This window comes from Rutilus rutilus (assembly GCF_951802725.1).
Source record: "Rutilus rutilus genome assembly, chromosome: 16".
Taxonomy (NCBI): domain Eukaryota; kingdom Metazoa; phylum Chordata; class Actinopteri; order Cypriniformes; family Leuciscidae; genus Rutilus; species Rutilus rutilus.
Window position 1 is genome coordinate 22,473,597 of NC_140224.1, and position 24,636 is coordinate 22,498,232.

Below are 24,636 nucleotides of genomic sequence, written 5' to 3' on the forward strand. Positions count from 1 at the left end.
TGTTGAAGTGAAAAGTCCAAAGCATTCAAGATTTACGACAGTTTAAATCGTTTTTTTTTTTTTTTTAGCTCAAAAAGTGATTAACAGGTAAAAAATTGATCATAATAACTATTTCATTAATATAATTTAGTACCATAAAATCCCCTAAAAATACAAAATATAAAATAAAAAAGATGATTGAACTAAAATATAGTACATTATATTTATATACACACACATATATATACACATATATATATATATATATATATAATTTTTTTGTTTGTTTTTTTGTTTTGTTTTTTTTCAGTCATTTGTGACAGCACCAGCGAGTTAAAAACAGTTATAAATGCCAAACACTGACTGTGAGAAGGTAGCAAATGTGATACTTTTCTTCAAAAAAAAAAAGCTAATTACAAAACACCAATAATGGGAGTCATTTATTGCAATCTTAAAACCACATTTTAATTAGAGAATCATTGAAGAACTTATTCATATTTATATTTTCTAGGAAAAAACATGTTGTATTATTTAGTTCCTTAAAGAGACATGCCATGAAAACATAATATAGCATGTTAAACTCCAAATGTTCGGCAATAAGGATATCTACTACAAGTACTAGTGTGTAGACATGCAGTCCAAGATCAAAAGTGTACAAAACTCATTTAAATTTAAAGAGCAAGTCCTTTTGGTGTGGTTCAATTATTACTTTCACAGATCAACAGTAAAATCATAATGGGGTCATAATGTTCTTCTTAATTGCTCTGAGAGAGAGAAAGTATGTGTGTAAAAAGAGGAGAATTCAAGGCCAATGTGAAGTATCTCGGCACTGTTGGCAGACTGGCAGACGGGAGGTAGGTCACAGGTTACCGTCCTGTACACAATTTTTAAGGCTGAAACGAGGGGTATTTCATCTCTGAGATTACGACTTTTCCTATGTTCCTGACATGGAATGTCCAGAGTGACTTAAGAAGGACGAATAGTTCCCTTTCTTAAAAAAACAACTGCTCTTCTTGTCCGAAAACAATAAAAGCAATAAACAAACTACAACAATATACTGGCATGCAAAGGCACAGGAGTGAGAATTTCAATATAGTTATTGGAAGGCACTGACTGTTTCTAAGATAATGAGTCCATCCATGACAAAGGGAAAAGTGAGCAGAGGTTTGGTCAGAGAATTGCTAAATTTACACGTCAGAGTATGGACAATTTTAGGAGTAAGGCATCAATACGCATACCATAAATACGATACATTTTATATATATATACATAAAAACCCTATGGGTCTTCATATACATGCATGTGCTATTTCAGAATTCCTGCACAAATATGAGACCCTATGAACTATGGAATCGAGGAGCTAGTGTCGAACAGGGGGCAGTGCCGTGTAGTACACTATACTTAAGGAAAGTGAGGGATAGAGAGATATGGTGCTCTCTCTCTCCATCTCTCAAGTGCACCCAGTGTTTCCCTGACTCCTTTAACTGCTTCTGAAAGACATGGTACAAAAACACAAAAAGGAAATCTTATGAAAAAGTGCACATATATTATTAATGGATAAAAGCAAAAACAAAGACAATATGACAATATGTCTCATTCTGGATGATTCATCAATGTATATTATTTTATTTATCATAAAAAAAAATAAAAAAATTATTCGCACTGATAATAAAACATACAATGCCATTCACAAGTTTGGCGTCGGTTCTTTTTTTTTTAAAGAAGTCTCTTATGCTCTTATGCTTATTAATAAAAAATACAGTAATACTGTGAAATATTGTATTAATTTAAAAAAATTGTTTGCTATTTTAATATATTTTAAAATGTAATTTATTCCTGTGATCAAAGCTGAATTTTCAGCATCATTACTCCAGTCTTCAGTGTCACAAGATCCTTCAGAAATCATTCTGATATGCTGATTTGGTGCTCAAAAACATTTCTTATCATTATCAATGTTGAAAACAGTTGTGCTGCTTAATATTTGTTTGTGGAAATTTAGATTTTTTTTTTTTTTTTTGGATACTTTGATGAACAAAGTTCAAAAGAACAACATTTACTTGAAATGTAACTCGTTTGTTACTTTATAAATGTTATTTTTACCAAAAAGAGAACCTTACTGACCCCAAACTTTTGAACAGTAGTTTAAAAATAAAATAATAATAATCATTTTTAACCACTTTTGGTGCAGACAGGGAAAATGTAATTTAACCAATGGGTCACTTTTTACAAACCAAAGTCCAAAAGAAAAAGAAAAAAACAAGTTCCGCTGATTTTTTTATATTCTGTTTCACTTGCAATATCATATTACAGATGTCAATTGCATAACTATTGCGGTTTTTGATAATTTCTTGAAGTTTTTGAATATTTAAGCATCTCCAAATTTTGCACTGAAACACTGACAGAGAAAAGTAAAGCTTGGTGTGTTACTCCTACCAAAATAGCCTTGGGGATGTCTTCTGCACTCTGAGGCTATATTGCCCCAGATTTAGAAGAGCCCAACCTGGAGAACAACATGAACAACATGTTAATGAAAAAAAAATCAGCATGATAAAGGAGGAAAAATCCATTTGAAGCAAACTGAGAAATGGACTTACGATCCTTCTTCTATTAGTAGTGCCAAGAACTTCTTAACTCTGTATTCCGGAGGCATCTAAAAAATAAAACAGAAAAATACCCATGGGAAGTGAAAAATAGAGATTAAAAGTGAAATCACAACTGAAAAAGATTCTTCTTTTTTTTTTTTTTTTTTACACCACTGTATGTCCCACGTCCCAAGTTGTGAGCTGTTTAAAAGACAAAAACCTTGTCAGCTATGTAAAGCCTGGAGGGTTCGGAGGGACCCTGAATTCGTCAGTGGGGAGTCGTGAAGGGGCGGCAGTAAATGGATGTCGGGAAGGGGAAGTAACAAGACTAGTGATAAATCTAGCAGGTTGGCGTACCTGTTCAACCAGGACAGTGAGACAACCTAGTGCTGATGCCCTCGCATGCTTATTTTGTTTGGTGATGTTTAGTGATATTTATTAACAAGATGGAACATAAAGATATATGAATAATAAGTTGCTAAAATAAAATATCCCAGATAAATTTAATTGTACTGTATTAAATTCCTTACGCTCAAGAGATGAATACAAAATGAATTAAGGAGCTGCATTCTCTGACATGTTTATGAATTCAATCGCACTGTTAACTTTCCTTTATAGACTAGAATGTGATTTAAGGACAAAGGAAAGCTCTGAGGAGGGAGAAGGCACCGAGGAGGAAAATTAATGAAGGTGTATGCAATAACTTAGCTTTTCAATTGCCTGGGGCTGTTGAAGAAGTGAAAATTACTGAAAGAATAGAGGGAATGGGAGGAAAATGCAGTGCGGCTGTTTGCAGCATGTCCCGGCAGACTCTGTCTCATTCCTCTCTGAGGGGAAGCACTCACGCTGCCACATTACTGCATACCACACCAATTACACAGCATCCAGCCCAAACACCACTGCAACTTCAATTACGCCACGACAAAAACAATACAAAACTAACAAAAACTCGAATTAAACAAGACTAGCACTAATCTAGAACTAATGGTCTAAATGTACCCAAAAATGTTGTTTTTTTAGAGCCAACATTGGCATAATAGAGCTCAACAGTGACTGGACAGTTTTTCAGTGGCCTTGGTTCCAGAAGTTTTTCTCCCATTATTTTCTCCACAGGGATTTGAAAAATGTCTTCAATAAAGAGTTCTAACCAACCTGGTCTGAGATGAATCACAACATCGCAAACAGTGAAGTAAAACAAAAGTGAAATATTATTACAATTTACAACTGTTTTCTACTTTATATTTATATACTAATATATTTTAAAATGTAATTTATTCATGTGATGGCAAAGCTGAATTTTCAGCATCATTACTCCAGTCTTCAGTGTCACATTATGTCTCATTCTAATACTGATTTAGTGCTCAAGTAACATTTTTGATTATTATCAATGTAGAAAACAGTTGTTTAAAGGGGTGGTAAAGCCCTTTTCACAAGATGTAAAATAAATCTCTGTTGTCCCCAGAGTGTGTATGTGAGGTTTTAGCTCAAAATACCCCACAGATATTTTTATATAGCATGTTAAAATTGTCACATTTTGAGGGTGAGCAAAAACGCACCGTTTTTGTGTCTGTCGCTTTAAATGTAAATAAGCTGCTGCCTCAACACAGGGGGCGGAGCTACAATAGTTTGTGTCCTTTCACCTCACACAGACTTGCACTGAAAATTTCAATGTTTATGTTCAAACCGGAGTCAGACAATAATGGAGAGACTCCAGAAGAAGTGACAACATGTAGAATGCAACAGGACATTTCTGAATGGTTAGTTGATGAATTTATGTAGCTTATGTGTAGATATCTTCTAGTCATTGATTAGCATATTCTGTTTCTGTAGCATATAAATCGCGTTCCCGGGGGCGGGGTTTATGTACATTTTAGGGTTGTGATGTCACTAACCCGGGAGGAATGTTGTGTAGTCCTTACCAGCCATTTGTTGTAGTCCTTTAAAAGCAAATATCTCCCTTTGCTTTGAACTTTGAGCTTCGCAACTTTACAGATGTTGTTTATGCTTAAACAGCAACATTACACACTAACTAAAGTTAGAAAAGTGAAATCATAATCAACCACCCCTTTAATATTTTTTGTGGATCTTTTTTTTTTTCAGGATTCTTTGATGAAAAAAAGTTCAGAAGAACAGTATTTATTTGTAATTGAAATCTTTTGATCAATTTAATGCATTCTTGCTGAATAATTCAGTACAGTATTAAAAATTAAAAATTCTTACTGACCCCAAACTGGTAATATAACATTTTATTTTATATATATATTTTAAACTAGTGACTTATATTGATCAGTAATAAGTATGTATTTATGTATAAATAATGTATTTTGAAAAGTAGTTCTTCACTGTGAACTTTTAAATGAATATTTAAATGTTAATATTTGATGTATTTTAGATATTTTTTATTAGTAGATTTTTAATGTGATACCATTAAGCAGCTAACATTATTGCACAATTTTTGCGAGCAGCCTGTTTTGGCAGGGAAAGTGAAACTATTCAATCAACTCCAGAAGCACTGCAGGCCACATACACCAAATTACATGCAGATGAGGAATATGGAGTTCTGTTTACTTGTGTGTGTCAAGAAGGAAGGCGCATCTGGAGGGGCTTGTTTTCATTATGATGCCATAAAGTAATTGAATTTGACAGTGACTCAAACCGCAGATGATTTCACAGGAAAGCTGTGACTCAGGGAGTCGTCTAGACAACCCGCAGGGTGAAAAGGTCTTTCTGTGTCTCACCTGCAGTGACATCTCTATAAGCATCTGCAGCTTCTTAATGCCCAGCCACATCATTTGTCCTTTCACCTGTTTTGCAATAGTTGCTCGCTCTTCTTCCTGGAAGCCCCCAAGAAGCTGAACGACAGAGGGGAAAAAAGTCAGTTAAGGATCCAGAGAGAATCAATCAAAAAACTATGGTCATATTCTAATGTACATGAGAACACAAGAAGTGGTATTGTTGTTGGCCATACAATAAAAATCAATGGGGTCCAAAACAACATTGAACCCACACTGACTTTCACTGTATTGGCAAAAATGTATTATTTTGTGTTCCACAGAAGAAAGAAAGTCATACAGGTTTTGAACAACATGAGAGGAGGTAAATTATGACAGAACTGTCATTTTTGGGTGAACTATCCTTTTCAGATGGTCTGCTTTATGATAAATGTTAACGAGCCCCCAGAAACCCTTTCTACTATGTAGATTGTTTTCTTCAAGAACTTTTTTTTTTTTTTTTTGCCCCTCAAACTTGTTTATAGTGTTAGTTTCCTATTTGATACATCAGGGTTTTATGGCCCATATAGTATGATATAGTGAGAAAATGACGCTCACACTTGAAGAAAAAAACCCAATCAATTTTACTCAAACTGAGCCAAAATATACAATTTGGTGCAGTTGCTGTTACTTATATGGCTAAAAAGGTGGACGTTTTTAGAATTATACTAAAAGGCCTTTTACGTTACTAACTACCAATCAATAAGACAACAGAAGGCATGAAGGAGGTTGTGTAGAGCAGGTTTTTCAGCAACATTTTGATCATGTTGATCATTTAGAGACCTTAATTCACATATGAAATATGATATAGTAGGCTATATAGGGTACTTTTGGGCCATTGTACATCTCTTATCTCTTTTAGTCTCTGAAAGCCTCACCTCCAGGGCCTCCATGAGATGTTCACCTCTAGATATATTAGGGATGTGGATTGTAGTGCTGAAAGAGTCCAACATGCCCATCTCCTGCAGAACATCCTTTCTGCTAGTTGTGCCAAGAATCAGCAACTTCCGACCCTGCAGTATAAACACAAGCAATGAGTTTTATGGTACTTTTTAAAACACTTAAGGTCAGAAGAGCATTTTGCGACGTGCTAGTACAATTATGCTATGGTGCCTATGTACGTGGAGTAAAGAGGTGGGCCATTCCCAGAGGCCCCAGCGAGCAGAGGGGATTATGGGTCGCTCCCCTGTGGTGCCCAGTATATGCTAGTGCATGCAGATGAGGTGCCACACAGGCAGCGGGCCTGCCAGGTCCCGGCTCTCTCACAAACCCTTTCTATCGACTCACCCAAGACTCGACTCCCTGCTGAGTGCTGCTCTATGCAGTCCTGATCTGGAGGAAAAGACCCTCAGCTATTCACAACACCTTACAAACACAGCACAACACCTATTCCTGCCTGACATACACACTCACTGCCACCAGGCAGGCCAACACAACAGTAGCTTGTTAGGGGAGGCCCACTATGAAAAACACTGCAGCAGCAAAAAAATACATTTGGATAAATATTTCAAATGTAGCTAAATTATAAAAACACGATTTATAGTTACTGGTTCAAAAAAAATAAAAAAATAAACACTGCTCAGAGAAGTGCGGGACAAGTTACGCAAGAAAAGTTTTACTAGTGGTTCTTTTCAGTAAAATAAAAATTGGGGGAAGCACAGACTCAAAAAGTGGAGGACACTCAAATATTGTACACCTTAGTTTATACTATATACACTACGGTAAAAATGTTTGGGGTTCTTAAGATTATTGAATGCTTTTGATTGAAGTCTCTTCTGCTCAAGCTGCATTTATTTGATACAAAATACAGTATAAACAGTAATATTGCAAAATATTTCAATTTAAAATAACTTTTCTATTTTAATATTTTAAAATGCAATTTATTCCTGTGATGGCAAAGCAGAATGTTCAACAGTCATTATTCCAGGTTTCAGTGTCACATGATCCTTCAGAAATCATTATAATTACGCTTAGTAGGATCACAGTTGAAAACGGTTGTGCTGCTTAATATTTTTGTAGAAACTGATTTTTTTTTTTTTTTCACAAATCTTTTATGAATAGAAAGTTCAAAAGAACAGCATTTATTTGAAATAGATTTTTTTTCCAAACAATATAAATGTCTTTATTGATCACTTTAATGTACCTTGCTAAATAAAAGTATTAATTCCTTTCAAAAACATTTTTTAAATAGCTTACTAATCCCAATTTTTTTAACACTGGTGTGTTATAAATAGTTTTGACATTTCTATGATTTTTGACATGCTGTATTGTTTTTATTATGTATTTATTATAAATAAATGAACTGGCCTTCTGCTTTTAGCAAATTAACCTAAAAGATTTGACTGTGCATTACCTAAAATGCTGAGTCAAACATATAATTTCAAATATTTTGTAAAATGAGACAATAGAAACACTTTACCACATATTAATTCATTGTTATGAGTTGACTACAGAGTCAATAATTTGATTTTGGTAACTGTCAATAATTTTATTTATGTAGAACCACTTGGAATCCTTCACGGACCACAGTCTGAGAACCATTGGTTTAGGATTATACTTGGGTTAGAGGTTTTAAAGGCCTCTAACATTATGGGTGAAATAATACATTTTAGCGGACTAAAATAACTGATATGTTTATGCATAAACGACCAATGTAGTGAGTGGCACCAGAGCGATCAGAGGAGCTCTTTTCTTGTGAAAAGGAGGTGCTGCCCCCTATCTGTGGCTGTCAGTATTATGGGCGACATTCTCACCCGAGGAGGAGGTTTCTTCAATAATACCAGCAGAGCCTGCAGCACGAGGTTAGAGAACCGTGGCCCAATGGGAACAAAATCTGTGGAGGGTATAAACATGACGAGAAGATAGTATTGGGTAAGTTTGGTATGTAGAACCAACCATTACATTGTACATTGAGATCATTTCAACTTATTATCAGTTTTGACAGGAAGTGCATCATCCACGGTGTGATGGACTCACCCAGCAGTCGTTCTATATCGTCCACAACCACACAGCTCAGCTGGGACTTGTAAGCGTCCTCGAATATCTAGAGAGATGAAAACCATAAACCCACTATTAAAAGGGCGATGGCTGCAAAATCACATCCATAACATCACCAATGACAACTGCTTTCAACACGCACAGATCTCTTCCCGTCTTAACCGAGCGACGAGGTTGTTACCTTCTTGATGGCCTGACATTTGGCGATCTCTGAAAAGCCGATCATTTTGTCTGGAGAGCAGATCTTGATGAAGGGGAACTGGGAGTCCTCTGCAATCTTGGCTGCCAGTGCGGTCTTACCACTGTGAGGAGGCCCTGCAGGAGCGGAGAGCATTCACACTGTCAGTCATATCAGATTGCAGCATTATGGTGCATGTTTTGCTTGTGTGAACCAGAGAACAAGAGCATGGAGGAATGCTATCCTCTCAGCGTTTCTGTACATGTGTGCAGTGTACGTGTGCAACTGTAAGCTGTCAAGCTACAAGTTTCTTATAATGTAAGGTCACCTGCAGTCAGATACCCCGTTGAACAGGTAGCTACACTAAAAGCTCCTAATAAAAAGTAGCTAATTACATTTAAGCTATGGGGTTCATTTTAAATATACCTATTAGATGACATTGACATTAAAATGGTTTTAATTCTGCCATCATCTACACACTCTCTCTTAGGGCGATATTGCGATATGGATTAGTGTGATTTTCAAACCACAAAGACTGCTCATGCTAATTGATCTGGGGTTTTCAGGTTCACAGTAAATGCTGCTTCACACAAACTCCATCTATTTTTTATTTATTCATAAAAATAAAATAATTATTATGATTATTTTATAATTACATTAAAATATCACACATTGTGCAGCCCTAAAAAAGCACATCAAACCTGGAGCTGTTAAAAAATATATATAATTTAAATCATGCAACCCTACTCTCCTCCAAAAACAAAGTCATCTCAGAAAAAAGGTGTCAACAAACCAAAACAAGCAACGTGACTGACACGGCACGTGCAGTACAAAACATTATGATATTAATTCTGAGTGAATATTTGAATTGACTGACAGCCATAATTGTTTTATTAAAAATAATATTTTGTGTACTTCTACAAGAAAACATTTTTAAGGGAGCGAGAATTGACTTTTTTTACACACCAAAAAAAGGAAATGCAACATTCTGTCACTCTACTAAACAAAATGAGTTCAGTTAGTAAAGTCACTATTTTAATTAGTTGACCCCTAACATTGTATTTGTGTATGTCTATGTATGTGCATGTGAGATTTGTGTGTAAGACTTGCCCTCTAAGAGCACAGTTACTAGCGGTGTGCGTTCACTGTTCTTGGTCTGTTGCACCAGTAGCTCTCCATCTCCCAATATGTCAGACACATCATTGCTCCATTTCACAATACCATTCATGACGTAACTGGCGTAATCCTCCTGATTAGAGCCAAATGCCTTTACAGAAAAAAAAAACAGAGAGAAATGCATTAAATATTAAAGCAATGATAAGTTACTTAATTCACTGCTGAAATGATCTGATACTGTATGAACAATAATGTGGAGTGGACTTACAGGCTTGATGTCATTATTCAGAGAAGCCCAGAAGTCACTCCTGCTGACCTGCAGAGTGAGAGCCTTTTCTGTGTCCACCTCTACCTGAGTAGTGGCCTACAGGAGCAAAAACACACAGATTGAACCTCAAACTCATCCACTTAATCAAAACGAAAGGTCTTGAAGCAAGAGAAAGAGAGACCTATTACACCTATGTAAGCTTCATCAAATATGGGAGAATTGTGTCAACACCATCAAATATGGGAGTGTGTGAGCTGTGCTGCTACACACACACACACTTTGTCTAGCTTTATAAAGATATCCATAGACTTCTCAACTGCTTCTAAAATTGTAATCTTGTTCGAGAAGCCGTTTCACTCAGATATACGTCACAATAGTGAAGAAAAGACTATTGCAACTTCCGTTTCATATCGACTTTAAGAATTGAGTTAGTTTAAATCAGCCATAATTAGTTGTAGGGGTCAATGAGATGATGAGATCAGACCTTGATGTGACGGTTCATGGCAGTCGACTGGGCAGCCCGAACAAGCCCTTCCAGCTCAGCTCCGCTATAGTTCTTGGTCTCGAAAGCCAGCTCTTTTACGTCAACGTCTTTGGCAAGCATGTTTGACTGCCTCATCTTTGCTGTGTGGATATGCAGGATCTGAACACGGCCCGTCTCGTCAGGCAGGCCTGGAGAAGGACTATAAGTCAACTAGTTGTTCATTCAACCTTGAATATGTGATCCATGATGGCTACTGTAGTTCTCACCAATCTCCATTTTGACCTCCAGTCTTCCCGGCCTCAAGAGGGCTTCATCAATCAGGTCAGGCCTGTTGGTCATCCCTTAAATAAAGTATGATTTAATGATGAACAAAAAGCCAAATCAATAAACACATATTAATATGTAACAATATGTCTTTATGCTGGTCGATCTCGAAGGAAGTTCTCACCAATAACCAAGAGGTTGTTGAGCTGCTCTACACCATCAATCTTGGACAGTAGCTGGTTGACTACAGTGTCATGGACCCCAGTGCTGCCTGCCATGCTGCCACGTTGTTTACAGATGGCATCAATTTCATCAAATATGATGATGTGCAGGCCACTGTTGGCCCCCAACTTCAAAAGCCAAGCAAAACAAGAGACAGAAATATGATATAATATAATAAATATAATATGACATAATATAATATAAAAAATGTTTGAATAGCCTCAAAATTCCATTTCTTTTTAATGTGGTCTTAAAAAATACTGTGTACAGTTCTCTTAAGCTCTCTGATTAAATGCCAAGCTGGTGAATGGCCTGTGACTGTATAAACTTCATGACAATGGACTACAATTAAGATTTATCTCCTTCATCTCAGAGGCTGTCAGAGGCTAGGCCGTAACATTTAGCACAGATGGGAGGCCAGTATGAGTGTGCGTGGCCTCCCGTGAGTCGGGGTGAGGGGTTAGAGATAGCCGAATGCTCTCATTAAGAGGTGACGAGTGAGCTCTTCAATGTCATGTAGTCACACAGTCTACCAGCACAACATCACACTCAACAACGGCCAGAACCAGCAGTTCTCTGCCAACACTTCATGACACATCACCCTTGGAAAAAAAAAACTATGATAATGTTTCTAAGCAAACACAAGGCCATTTACAGTAATTCAGTAAGTATATTTCAGCAATTTGGAGTTATTTGTAGAGCTGCTGGATGGCCCAAAACTGGGAACAGCATCCACTGAGCAAACCCGTGTTTGCCTGCCATGATTTTTTTGACTGTTGACAGAGCACCCTTTCTTTAAAGTGTCAAATATCAGTGGGTTCCATCAGAGAGCCAGATGAATGTAAGGTTGTGCAAAACTGTCTGTATGGCCTTTCTAAGCAAACAGTGATTTGTGAAGTGCGTGAAAGAACAAAGGTTTTTCCTAAGTGTGTAATTTTTAATAATTAGCATGAAATGCCATGCATTGGTTTTAACTTCAATCTTTTTTGACTAACAATTCTATTCATGAAAAATTTAAATCTGTTTTTAAAGCTTGCCATAGTACTGAATTGGCTCTCCTAAGAGTTTTGAATGACATCATGCTAGCTACTGACTCGGGGCAATCGATGGTTCCGCTCAGATTTAACTAAAAGGAGATACGCGGTCCACCTTGGACATTGGACTCCTCTGAAATTCATTTAAAATCTGGTGTTCCTCAGGGCTCAATTCTCAGTCCTGTATTATTTTCTCTTTATATGGTTCCACTGGGATCTATTTTAAACAGGTATGAAGTGTTCTTTCATCTTTATGCTGACGACACCCAAACTTATCTGACTTTAAAGCGTGAGAAGAAGCATGCCCTAAAGCCTATTTTAGACTGGGTGAATTAAAATTTTGGCTTATGAGTAATTTTTTTATTCTTAATGAGAGTAAGACTGAAATTATCCTGTTTGGCTAGAATGAACACAATCAAGATCAAAGTCATGTACTCTGTGTACATGACTTTGATCTTGATTCCCTGCCATCATACAGTACCACATCTGTTAGGAATCTGGGTGTATTGTTTAACAACAACCTTAAATTTGTTAAGCAGATAAGTGCTATGGTCAAATCTTGTTTTTATCATCTTCGTCTTTTAACTAAGGTCAGTTATGTAGTTATGTAGTTATGCATGTGTTTGTAACGTCTCGGTTGGATTATTGCAACTCATTTACCATCGGTGTCCCCCAGTCATCCATCTTACGTTTACAGTTAGCTCATGGTGAAATGGCTTCTCAAGGGGAGCATTAAATGCGAACATATTAATCTTGATTTCATTTCATTGGCTACCTGTTAAATATGGAATTGATTTTAAAGTTTTATTATTTGTATTTAAATCCATTCAGAACCAGGCACCACAGTACCTATCTGACTGCACCCATACACACTTCTTTTTTTTTTATACTCTGTGCAGCATTTTGGTCAACCTCAGTTGTTTTTAAATGTGCTATATAAATAAACTCTGTGTTGTATTGTATTGTATTTTCTCTTCCTGGTTTCTTACTCTCTTCTGTTCCTCCTCGGCATCAGCAAACAGTTTTCTGATGTTGGCCTCTGACTCGCCCACATATTTGTTCAGAATCTCTGGCCCGTTGACCACCTTCGGCTCTCTAGCATTCAGCATCTTTCCAATCTGACGTGCCATCAGGGTTTTACCACAGCCGGGCGGCCCAAACAACAAGATTCCCTTCACGTGCTTGCAGCCTGTGGAAAGAGAAAGGGGTTGTGGGATGTAAAGTCAATATATATAAAGCTCAACACAACAAATGTTTCAAGTGGTTTCCAAAAATTCTACTGAAAATGCAGCTTTTAATGACTTCTGCAGTCTCAAAATTATTCAACCCCTTCATAGCAAGCATCTTTAATACTTAGTAGAACACCTTTTTGCAGTTATGACCTGCTGCAAACAAGATGTATAACCAGACACCAGCTTCTGAATCTTGAATCTTAACCCATTCCTCATGAGCAATGGCCTCCAGTTCAGTAATATTCTTGGGTTTGTGTGCTGCAACCGCCTTCTTCAAATCCCACCAGAGAATTTCTATGGGGATTTTCCAAGTCAGGTGACTGTGATGGCCACTGTAGACTGTAGAATCTTCCAGGACTTCTTCTGCAACCAAGCCTTGGTGGAATTTCAGGTATGCTTGGGATCATTGTCCTGTTGGAAGGTCCAATGACGCTTCAGCTTCCTCACTGACAGCATGATATTTTCTCCTGATATACTTCAATGAATCCATTTTGCCTTACACACGCTACAGGTTTCCAGTGCCAGAGGATGCAAAGCAGCCCCAGAGCACCACTGAGCCCCACCATCAGTGGCGGCTTGTCAATAGAGGGCGCTGGGGCGCCGCCCCCATCAAAATTCCAGAAATATACATGTACAAAAATGATATAAAAATACAAAAATAAAATAGTTTACTTATACGATGTGCCGGCTGGTAGTAAGAAGAGCCTCAGCATTTAATAAAAACTGGCTTTAATTGGTTAACTATTTTCTCTGTTTTTCAATATGTTTCATGGGGTTTCAAGAGCGAGGGACGCCGGACAAATGGATGTCTATCTGAGTCCTTAAATTTTCGGGTAGCATGTGACCTGAAGCTGGTCTCTAATTGGTTTCTTCAAGATTCTCCTCCGGACGCAGGTTGTTGCGTCCCTGGCGAATCAGAATTGGATACATGTTATTTTATCCAATCTGATTGGTTCTCGTCACCTGTCATTCAACTTTACGCTCTTGGCCACTACTGCGAGTGCGCGGGCGACACCGTCACTCCGACTCCGTCAAAACCTTGCTAGGCTGACCACTTTGGTAGAAATAATGGCAGCAGTTAATCCAAATTCTGTAATTTATTTACAAAAAAAACTTTCACAAGGCTTTCGCTGAAAAAAAAAGAAAAAAAAAAAAGATAAAGGATCTCGAACCGGACCATCCAGATTTACAAATCCAGTAGCAGGCCAGTGACAGAGGACGAAGCTAACGCTACACCCGGAGCTTCACCCGCGCTTGTTATGAGAAATGGAGGTGGCTGGCTGGATGTGATGTTAGCAGTGCCCTGTTTTGTTTTGTCACTGAAGTTTTGTGGACAACAATGGGGGTAAGAGACCTCAAACATCTATCTGAAATATATACCTATTCCAGCTGTTTATGGAGAATAATCTCGAAGAAGTCTTTTCCGAAACTGTGACTCTCCTAAAAGTTCTCATTACCACACCCATGACCACGGCTGAAGCTGAGAGGTGCTTTTCAACCTTGAAAAGGAGAAAAACTTTTCTCAGAAACACCATGACCCAGGAGAGGCTGAATGCACTGGCATTGCTATCCATGGAAAAGAGACTTGTTACTGAGATGACTGACTTTAATCAGAGAATCAGTGAGAAATTTGCTGTCCAGAAAGAAAGGAGAGCAAAATTTATGTTCAAGTAGGAAACATGCTTTTTGGTACTGCTTTGTATTTATTTTTTATTTTTTTTAAAACCGCCCCCCCCAAAAAATAATTATAACCAGCCGCCACTGCCCACCATGCTTGACTAGGCAGAGTGTTCTTTTCAGCATATGCTTCATTCTTCTTCCTCCAGACATACCGCTGATCCATAGATCAAAATCCCAAAACTACTGTGGCATATTTATATGATTTTAAGCAAATTGGAGCCAACTTTTCTTGTGCTTTTGGGTCAGAACAGAAGTGCTGTGCTCTTGGAGTTCTAGCATGCGTTTAGTACGTGCCTTACTGTGCAAGCTGAAACCTCAGTGCCAGTTTTGTCAATGTGGCCACTTTATGAGATACACCTTGCTAGTCCCGGGTTGGACCACCTTTTGCCTTCAGAACTTCCATAATTCTTCGTGGCAATGATTCAACAAGGTGCTGGAAACATTCCTCAGAGATTCTGGTCCATATTGTCATGATAGCTTCACTTAGTTGCAGCAGATTTGTTGGCTGCTTATCCAAGATGTGAATCTCCTGTTCCACCACTTTCTAAAGGTGCTCTACTAGATTGAAATCTGGTGAATGTGGAAGCCATTTTAATAGTGTCAAATCATTTTCATGTTTAGGAAACCAGTTAGAGATGATCTGAGCTTTGAGACATGGTGCGTTATTATGCTGGAAGTAACCATCAAAGGAATGGACATGGTCATCAACAATACTCAGATAGGCTGTGGCGTAATTGGTACTAATGGGCCCAAAGTGTGCCAAGAAAATATCCCCCACACCATTACACCACTAGTAGCAGCCTGAACCGTTGATACAAGGAAGGACGTGCTTTCCATGCTTTCATGTTGTTTATGCCAGATTCTGACCCTGCCATCTTCTACAGCAGAAATCCAGCCTTATCAGACCAGGCAACAATTGTAACCTAAGTTTTCTGTTCTTAGCTGACAGGAGCGGCACCCAGTGTGATCTTCTGCTGCTGTAGCCCATCTGCTTCAATGTTCAACGGTTATTCAAGTTATTGTCGCCTTTCTATCAGCTCAAACCAGTCTATATTATATGGTTATAAGATTATGCCATAAAGCTCACACAAGAAGTATGGCCGAGTGTCCAATACAACGGTTTTCAGAGTAGTACAAGGGTCTTTTTGATGAGCAATGGCATTTCTGAGACAACAGCCCTGTTTTTGGTTAACAACATCTGTTGGCTGCCATTTGAAAAGAGCGGGAATTCTGGAGATAACCAGCAGGCCTGAGATGGGAATCAGTATGGCCATTTACACCTGTTGACAGACTCAGGTTGAGGGAGGGCAGACATCCAGACTTTCCACAGAGGAGAAGAACGAGGCCACGGCTGGGCAGATTGAAATGACCTTTAAGTGGTGGGAGTTTTGGGAGAAACTGGGTGTACTGGTGTAAACTCCCACCCAAGCGCTATAAGACAATAACATACTCAGACACACACCCGCACCTTCCTTCAGCACCTGGGCTCCAAAACGAAGCCCAATTAAGTGCTCACCTTTGCGCTATCAAGACCCGCCATCTCATTAGAGCAGCCAGCTGCCCGAGCCAGAGGCCAACTCCTGCAGCCATCACACCACAAAGGTCATCTCTCGCTCTCTCTCGCACACACACACTGAACTCTGTGTGTCTGCATACATGATCAAGTCATCTGACAGCTTACAGGAATATGCTCTTCATAACTGTTCATTTTCGCAGTTTGGCAAGTGAAGAATAGAATAAAGTTATTAACAAAACCGTGTTAACATTTATGGACAAATTAAGTGACACGACATGTACGCACAAAAACACAGACTCCAGGTGGCCTTGGAAAACATGGACATACAAAGTATGACAATGATAATCTCAAATACTGATTATGTGCTTTATTTAATGTTAAAATAATTGAATGTGAGTTTAAATATCATTTGCGTGACATTTATGGCCATACTGATGGATAGTTCACCTCAGATCTTGAAAATAAATGAAAGGAAACAAACAAGAATGTTCAAACTGTGAAGTCAGTGTGAACAAACAACTGTGTTCTATGACAAAGATCGTTTCAGTCACTCAGCATGTTTTTAATAATGTTAAATTGGTGTAATATTTATGAATTCGATTATTTACTTATATCCATTTTGTTGTGAATGCAGTGTGCTTGCAGAGACTACACACACACACACGCTCTTCTTAATAGCTGTGATTTTGGATTGATTTTGTCGCGGCTCGTAGTCACGTCGCTTCTGCTGTGGACAGACAAATTGCTTGGCACTGGAATCTTATCGCATCAAGTCTGGTTAGGACACGAATTTTAGAATCAAGCTAATTTTTTACTATGGACATGCGCTTTCTTATTCAGGATTCATCAACATGAGCACCTGTTGAAAATCAGTCTGAAATTCTGTGTGAGAACATTTCTTTGCACACCAATAAGAACACTTAGCAAAAGAGTCCCAGTGTCTAAAAGCTGAGAACGGAACGCAGACAGCAGCTTCAACTGCAAATGATTATAATACTTTCGCTGCAGGAATCAATCTGATGGGAATTTGTCTGCTGGATAGCATCTTTAACAATTGTTGATCTGTTTAGAGGGTGAATATAAATCATTAAAATACAATCAGATTGCAGTCTGGCAATATAATTCAAACTAGGCTTTTGACTGCTAGCCAACAGCAAAAGAGAAGACAACATAACGATGTTCTTTCAGGGTTGAATGTAACTGAGCAATTCTCTCATTTATGGTCAGGATGAGGTGCTGGGAGGGTCTGAGAGCAGTCGGTCAAATCTTTTAGCCACTCTCTTATTTAGTTTGGCTTGGTCATCTCTCTCTCTCTCTCTCTCGAACTTGAGTCGCAACATTCCGTGATTCATGTCGCCTACAACATGCTGTGCCTCTACTGGCCACTTAAACAGAGAGCAATGTGGTTGAAGAAGGAAAAAAAAGATATATGTCCTTCCAAGACAAAGACAGGGGCGTCATGCACTAGTGTAGCTTCGCAGTTTTTTGTTTCAAAGCAAAAGAGAGAGAAAATCTAAGACTCACCCATCTGCTCCACTATGTCTGGAGGAAAGACTCGCGAGGCGAAGGCCCGACGGAAGATGTCCGAGAACTCCCTGTCCAGGCCTCCAATCCCCATGCGCTCAAAGTTCCAGTCGGGGTTGATGATGGACTGCCGAGACCCTCTGGCCTTTGATTTCCCTGGGGAAGAATGATCAAAATCAGGTTGCTAAAGGAGCACTAAAGAAACTAAGGAAGACATAATATTTATATTTAATCTACCAAGGTCATACCCCATGTAAAATTAACTGATGTATAAAACATTTGAGTAGAGGTGACAAAGTGAGGAAGCTGAGGTGAAACCACATGTGTTCTGACTGCCATCTAGTGGTACGGTTTAGTTGTTACATTATTTGAAATCTTATTGAGTCATTGGAAAACACAGGCTACAGAACTGAAATAAAAGTTATTTAAGTTAATTATTTTTAATTAATCTGTTCAGTAATGTTTAGGTTCAATTTCAAATTTTTCCCTTGCTTATAACTCAGTCTAGCTCAAAACGTGAGATAAAAAAAGTGTGCGGAGTAAATATGGAGTGCTGTCTGCTTGTGTATGTTAGAGCCACAATGGTGGTGCGTGTTTGCAGGTTAAACACTAACCAGTCAAATTGAGAGATGAGCTCTCGGCTTTCTCAAAAATCACCTGACTGTTGCCGTGCAACAGACCAATCTCAATCTGAAAAAGAAACATGGAGATAAACAATATTTCATTTGCCATAACTCTCTTAACACATGATTAGATATGACTTGAAAGCAAGCAGTAAAAAGGTACCTTCTGTTTTTTGCTAGAGCTTTGCTCGCCCCTGAGGATGCTGGGATCCATTGCCTCGATATCTTTTATGACCAGTCCGAAGAGCCTGTCACAAAAGCTGAAGGCAAACTGCCAGGAAGACGATACAGGCTTTATGTGACAGTACATCCACACTACACAAAAGTTCTCAGACTTCATTGAGTGTGGGTCTGACATTCATTTCATTAGCTCTTTAACTGTCTCACCTGCTGGCCGATGCTAAAGGCCTGTGCGTTGAAAAACTGGATAAATTCAATGGCCATTTTATCTGAGTCGTAAGGGTTGCTGTCAACGGTCTTCTTCTGGAGGAAGTCAATCTCTAGCGTCATGGTTCCCACATACTGTCTTGACGGGTCAAAGTTGTAGATACTCGCTGCAACAGAGAGAAGTCACAGTTTTTTTACTATGTTTACATGCACCCTCATAATGCAATTACAATGGCAACATTGCAATTAAACTCTGACTCATAAACAATTGCTGTCAAATCAATTAATCACATCTCACACCTCTGAGTTGGCCAATTATGTGACACTGAAGACTAGTGTAATGGCTGTAGAAAATTCTGTTTTGCCATCACAGGAATAAATTACATTTTGAAAAGTATTAAAATAGAACACTGCCATTTTAATTTGTAATAATATTTCACAATATTACTGTTTTTAGAGAGGTTTTTTTTAGATATCTTTCAAAAACATAAAATCTTACTTCTGAACAGTATTGTACTGTACAGACATTTTTTGAGAAACTTACATTTGCATATTTCTAGGAGTAATTAACATATTAATTTAGAGTGGGCAAATTAAGCAAAACTGCTTGACAATGACACAATATTTTATAATATAATATAAAACAATATTTTTTTAATTAAATTCTTGATTACCTGGACTAAATATTTCTTAAAATAAGTAATTATTCTTCACTATCTATCGGTAACACTTTACCTAAAGCCTTTATATATATATATATAGAGAGAGAGAGAGAGAGAGAGAGAGAGAGAGAGAGAGCTTTGTATGATCTCATGAATAATTGTAACCACAGTTATATTACATTATATTGATAGATCATATATATATATATATATATATATATATATATATACACACATATACATATATATATATATATATATATATATATATATATATATATATATATATTCACCGTTACACCTTTAAAAAGTATAATGTATTAAAACACTTGGCAAACAAACCAATTTCAGATGTAACAAGGAATCTGCAAATATTTTAATGCCTTTTAACTTTGGTTACAATTATTTATAAAAAGATATAATTCCTTATAATGGGTTATAAGTTAACTGAGTTGTTGCATTATTAGTGAGGAGAATCAAATTCAGTGTTGTTTGTAAAGGACTTCTTCTTTTTTTTGTCAGAAGATTATAAAGAAGTAGAAGTGGTATAAAACTGTACACGTACCTTCCACATCCTGGTTTAGAGAGAGTCCAGCCCATTTTCTCTATGACACAGAGAGCATATAGATGAGTTTCTATTATGTTGCATTTAGCCTACATGTATAATTCATCAGTTTTAGCATATTACAAGCCATACAATTATTATTGGTATCATAAAGAATTTCCTACTAAAAAGCTACACAAACGCATTTGTACAACTTTCTCTTGATAGACGTGCCTACTCTATAGCGCATTTTTAATTTAACGTGTAGTTTAAGTAGAATAAAGTTTCTCTAGTTTTGTTTCTTTTCTTGGTCTCTTGTTCATTAAACATCACATAAAATAAGACCACTGTGAGAAAGATACTGTAGTACCTGAGAAGTCCTGCTGCTGTCAAGTTAACACACGAAGGAGAAGCAGGCAAAAACAATGCAAGATATTAAGAAATAAGCATGCTGACAATAACAGTACACTGCTGTACATCTGCATACTAATGCATTTCACAAAGATGCATAACGCATATCAGCTTTTGTTCTACATGTCTACAAGAGCAGTAAAGACACATAAAGGCATAGAGAAGCCTATGGGGAATGATGACACAAACGTGTACCTGGGGTAGACTGAAGGCAATGGTTCCCGGGACCACGCTCGGGTGAGTTCGAACCGTGAACACAAATTTCTGAGTGGGTGTGGTTTTAACGGTCAAATGCCTAGAAAGATTTAGAACAGCTGATCTGACACACACGTTCTGATAGCATAAGTTTAAATATATGATCACATCTTCCATTTCTGATTCATTACACATCAAATACTCACTGCCCAGATTTGAAGTCCTTCTCACTTGCAACCACACAGTTGGTGAGAGACAGTTCATCTGTCGGGCATCTCGCTGCTTGCATTTGCTGTACAGGAAAGAAGAAAAAAACAAAAGAAAAGGAGTAATTGACATTTCAGCCTCCATATACACCACCAGTCAGAAACTCAAGCATACTTCCTGATCGTTTATAATATAATTCTATCCAGAAGCCACCTTTGCCTAGATCAGGGGCCTTTAACATTTTTCAGGCCTATGCAGAGATGGACCTGTGTTATATTTTGTTGCATTTAAATTCTGGACTATAAAACAATACTTTAAGTATCATGTTAATGTATTGACATACTAAAATACTTGTGCATTACAATTTTAATTTACTAATGTGCTTGCTAATTTTAATGGCAGACTAGGCCTAAATGTTTTAGATAAACTTTTGCTTTAGTTGAAGTTAACTTATTGTATTTTAGTCATATTTAAGTTAAAAATAATAACAATCACCAACTGTAAGATGTTTTTAAATTTTTTAAAAGAAGTCTCTTCTGCTTCTGCATTTATTTAATCCAAAACACAGTAAAAATGTATTTGAATACATTTTTAAATGTCATTTATTCATGTGATGGCAAAGCTGTATTTTCAGCATTATTACTCCAGTCTTGTGTGTCACATGATCCTTCAGAAATCATTGTAAATGATTGTAAATGAAAAGTGTAAATTTTTTCAGGATTCTTTGAAAGAACAGCATTTATCTGATATAGAAAGCTTTTGTAACATTATACACTACCATTCAAACATTTGGAGTCAGTAAGAATTGTTTTTTTTAAAGAAATGAATACTTTTGTTCAGCAAGGATGCATTAAATTGATTAAAACTGACAATACAGACATTTATAACGTTACAAAAGCTTTCTATTTCAGATAAATGCTGTTCTTTTGAAATATATTCAAATTTAAATTGTAATAATATTTCACAATATTACTGTTTTTACTCTATTTTGGATCAAATAAATGCAGCCTTGGAGAGTAGGCTATAAGAACATTTACATTTAAAAAAATCTTTACAATCTTAAAACTTTTAAACAGTAATATATATGCGCATTTAATATTTATATATGATCATGTGACACTGAAGACAGGAGTAATACAGGAATTAATATAGTAAATACTATACTATAAATAAATACTATAGGAAATACAGTAATACAGGAATTAATATTCCTCAATATTACTGTTTTTACTGTATTTTTGATCAAATAAATGCATGGTCGGCATAAGACAAAAAAAATTATAATAATTTACTGATCCTAAACTGTGTGTAGGCCTATATGTGTGTGTGTGTGTGTGTGTGTGTGTGTGTGTGTGTGTGTTTATATATATATATATATATATATATACATATACATATATACACACACATACACTCAAACAATTATATTCTTTTTTCTTTAAAATTAATTTTAAGAATGTAAGCAAGAACTTTTGATAAAAAGAGAACAAAGAAACTTTGACATTTACTTCCAGTACCAGGTTTAGTGAAAAAGCTCACTGATATCCTTGAAGTGAGCCAGAAATAACCTTCAACATTCTCCAGACCTGCACTGTCAGACAATTGTTGTGTGACTTAAGTATAACGCTAAATACTAGTAATAGAATCATTACTAGTACTAATCCTGGTTCAAAAAAAAGAAGCAAAATGGAGATAATTTGATGAAAGCTAACTGAAAACCAAGCATTACTATTTCTAAACTGTGTTACAGACCATTAAATTAGCCAAAGCAAAAAGTGTCCCTTATCCCTTTCAATGTAGGCTAAATATACAGCCTAGATGTCGACACTCACCAGTTGTCTGCTAAAAATCCTCATTTTCATCATGACAGACACTCACTGAATAAGGAGTCACTACCCCCGTTACCTTTTCTGGACCCTGATATTCGATTATTATAACATTTATGAATATCCATCTTTAACCAGCTGTAGCTCGCTCTAAAGAAATAACATACAGTAATGCTGTGTGATCTTATAGGATTACCCAAGGGCTTCATTAAACCCTAGTGTGGTATTACCAATAGCATGAGATGAATTCCAGACCTTCTGAATCCCACATAATCTGCTCAAATATACAGCCTGTAAGCATAACCCTGGGTAATGCATAATGCACTGTGACTCAGTGTTTGGGTCTGTTTTTACTATTTCTATGGTACGTTAGCAACTGACACAAGCAACACATTCAGTGGAGTCCAAAGGGCTGAGACCACATTGAAAAGATGGGGGTTTTATTTTCATTTAAACCAGGAAATTTGTGGAAATCAAATCTAATTTGTATGTTTTAATATTCAAATCTAATTTGAGAATATCTTTTTCAAACTATATATATATATATGTACATATATATATATATATATATATATATATATGTACATACATATATATATATATATATATATATATATATATATATATATATATATATATAACAAAAATGATTCAAGTGGAATAAAAAAAAGATTATGTCCAAAATTATATAAATATTAACACATATTATAGCAAACACTATCTATATGTATAATACAATTTTTGTGATATTTGAAAATTTTATTAAATACTTTGAATTTAAGCTTTTATTTTTAGTTTACGTTTAGTTTACATTTTTGTTATGTTCTGTTTTCGGTTTTTTTGTTTTTTTTTTTAGAAAATTATATTCAGTCTATTATTTTTATTTTTCAATTGTAGTTTATTTCATTTTCAGGTTTAGTCATTTTAGTAATTATTTTATTTCAGTTGGTTAAGGTAACATTTCAGTTTTTCATCTATCATTTCTATTTTACTTTTATATTTCATTTCAATTAACCAAAACGATAATAACACTGCAGACCTCTGTACGTTCAAGGCTATACATTTATACAAAATGTGTCAAACTAAAACCTATATAATGTTTTATTTATTCTATATATTTTATTGATTTAGGTAGTTGAATAATCATGAATCAATATCCTTGCTGTCTGTCAAAAACAGCATTTATTTATCATGATATTAACTCTCATTCACCCTTTGTTTCAATCATCTGTAATGACAGCAGCCACAGTTAAATCAACACACACTTCGCCATAGTCACTCTTCAAACTGGTTTAAAGAAAGCACAGATGTCGTGAGAAACTTTAAATGCCCCGTAAATGTCGTGTTCAAAACATTGCATGAAGTTTTGTTTCACTGAGAAGTCATGAGATGTGGAACTCGTCTTCCGGTACTGCATGAGTGTGAATGACGTGTGCAAATGCAACACGTATGAATGGAGCTCAGCTTTGTGTCTGCTGCTGAGGACGCTCACGAAATTATGGGTTATTTATGTGCGACTCCAAATCAACTTAAATCATAAAGAAATACTCACCCGGCCAGCCATTTTTGCGTTTATCAGGTAATCAGGAGAAATTCCGCAAGAGAAACACAACTAGACGCTGCCCCCAGCGACCGCTCTCAGCAATGCCACGAACGTCAAACCGGAAGCGAAAACCCACCAAAATAAAAGCACGAATTTTTATCATGATATTAGACATTCTCTGATGATATATTGTAATTAGAATAGCATTTAATTACAACAAACTTTATATAAACAATTATAGATAATTTTTAATTAATTTGGTGATCATTATAACCAAATTGTATTTGTTATAAGTACATTTGTATGAACACTAGCCCTCTCATGTTTGCTGTGGCATTGGTCTTTGTACAGAATAAACTAACAGAGCATCTTCTTACAGGATTAATCTGAG

General features: G+C 36.6%; 1 protein-coding gene across 2 annotated transcripts; it reads right to left on the reverse strand.

Moving 5' to 3' along the window:
* Positions 1-394: 394 nt before the first annotated feature.
* nsfb (N-ethylmaleimide-sensitive factor b) lies at positions 395-24,360 on the reverse strand. Of its 2 annotated transcripts, none has more exons than XM_084435047.1 (22): positions 24,255-24,360; positions 20,876-20,961; positions 20,670-20,769; positions 20,085-20,124; positions 18,858-19,024; positions 18,634-18,741; positions 18,462-18,537; positions 17,848-18,003; positions 12,885-13,084; positions 10,824-10,989; positions 10,642-10,716; positions 10,376-10,563; positions 9,892-9,987; positions 9,618-9,774; positions 8,511-8,644; positions 8,309-8,375; positions 8,086-8,165; positions 6,211-6,345; positions 5,300-5,413; positions 2,574-2,629; positions 2,413-2,479; positions 395-1,469 (listed from the first exon to the last, which is right to left on the reverse strand). In XM_084435047.1, exons 1-21 carry the CDS (start codon positions 24,264-24,266, stop codon positions 2,449-2,451), a joined length of 2,244 nt encoding a protein of 747 aa, XP_084291173.1. In that variant the 5' UTR covers positions 24,267-24,360; the 3' UTR covers positions 395-1,469; positions 2,413-2,448. The 2 variants fall into 2 exon arrangements, with proteins under 2 accessions (XP_084291173.1, XP_084291174.1); XM_084435048.1 differs by having other exon boundaries at positions 408-1,466.
* Positions 24,361-24,636: the final 276 nt, after the last annotated feature.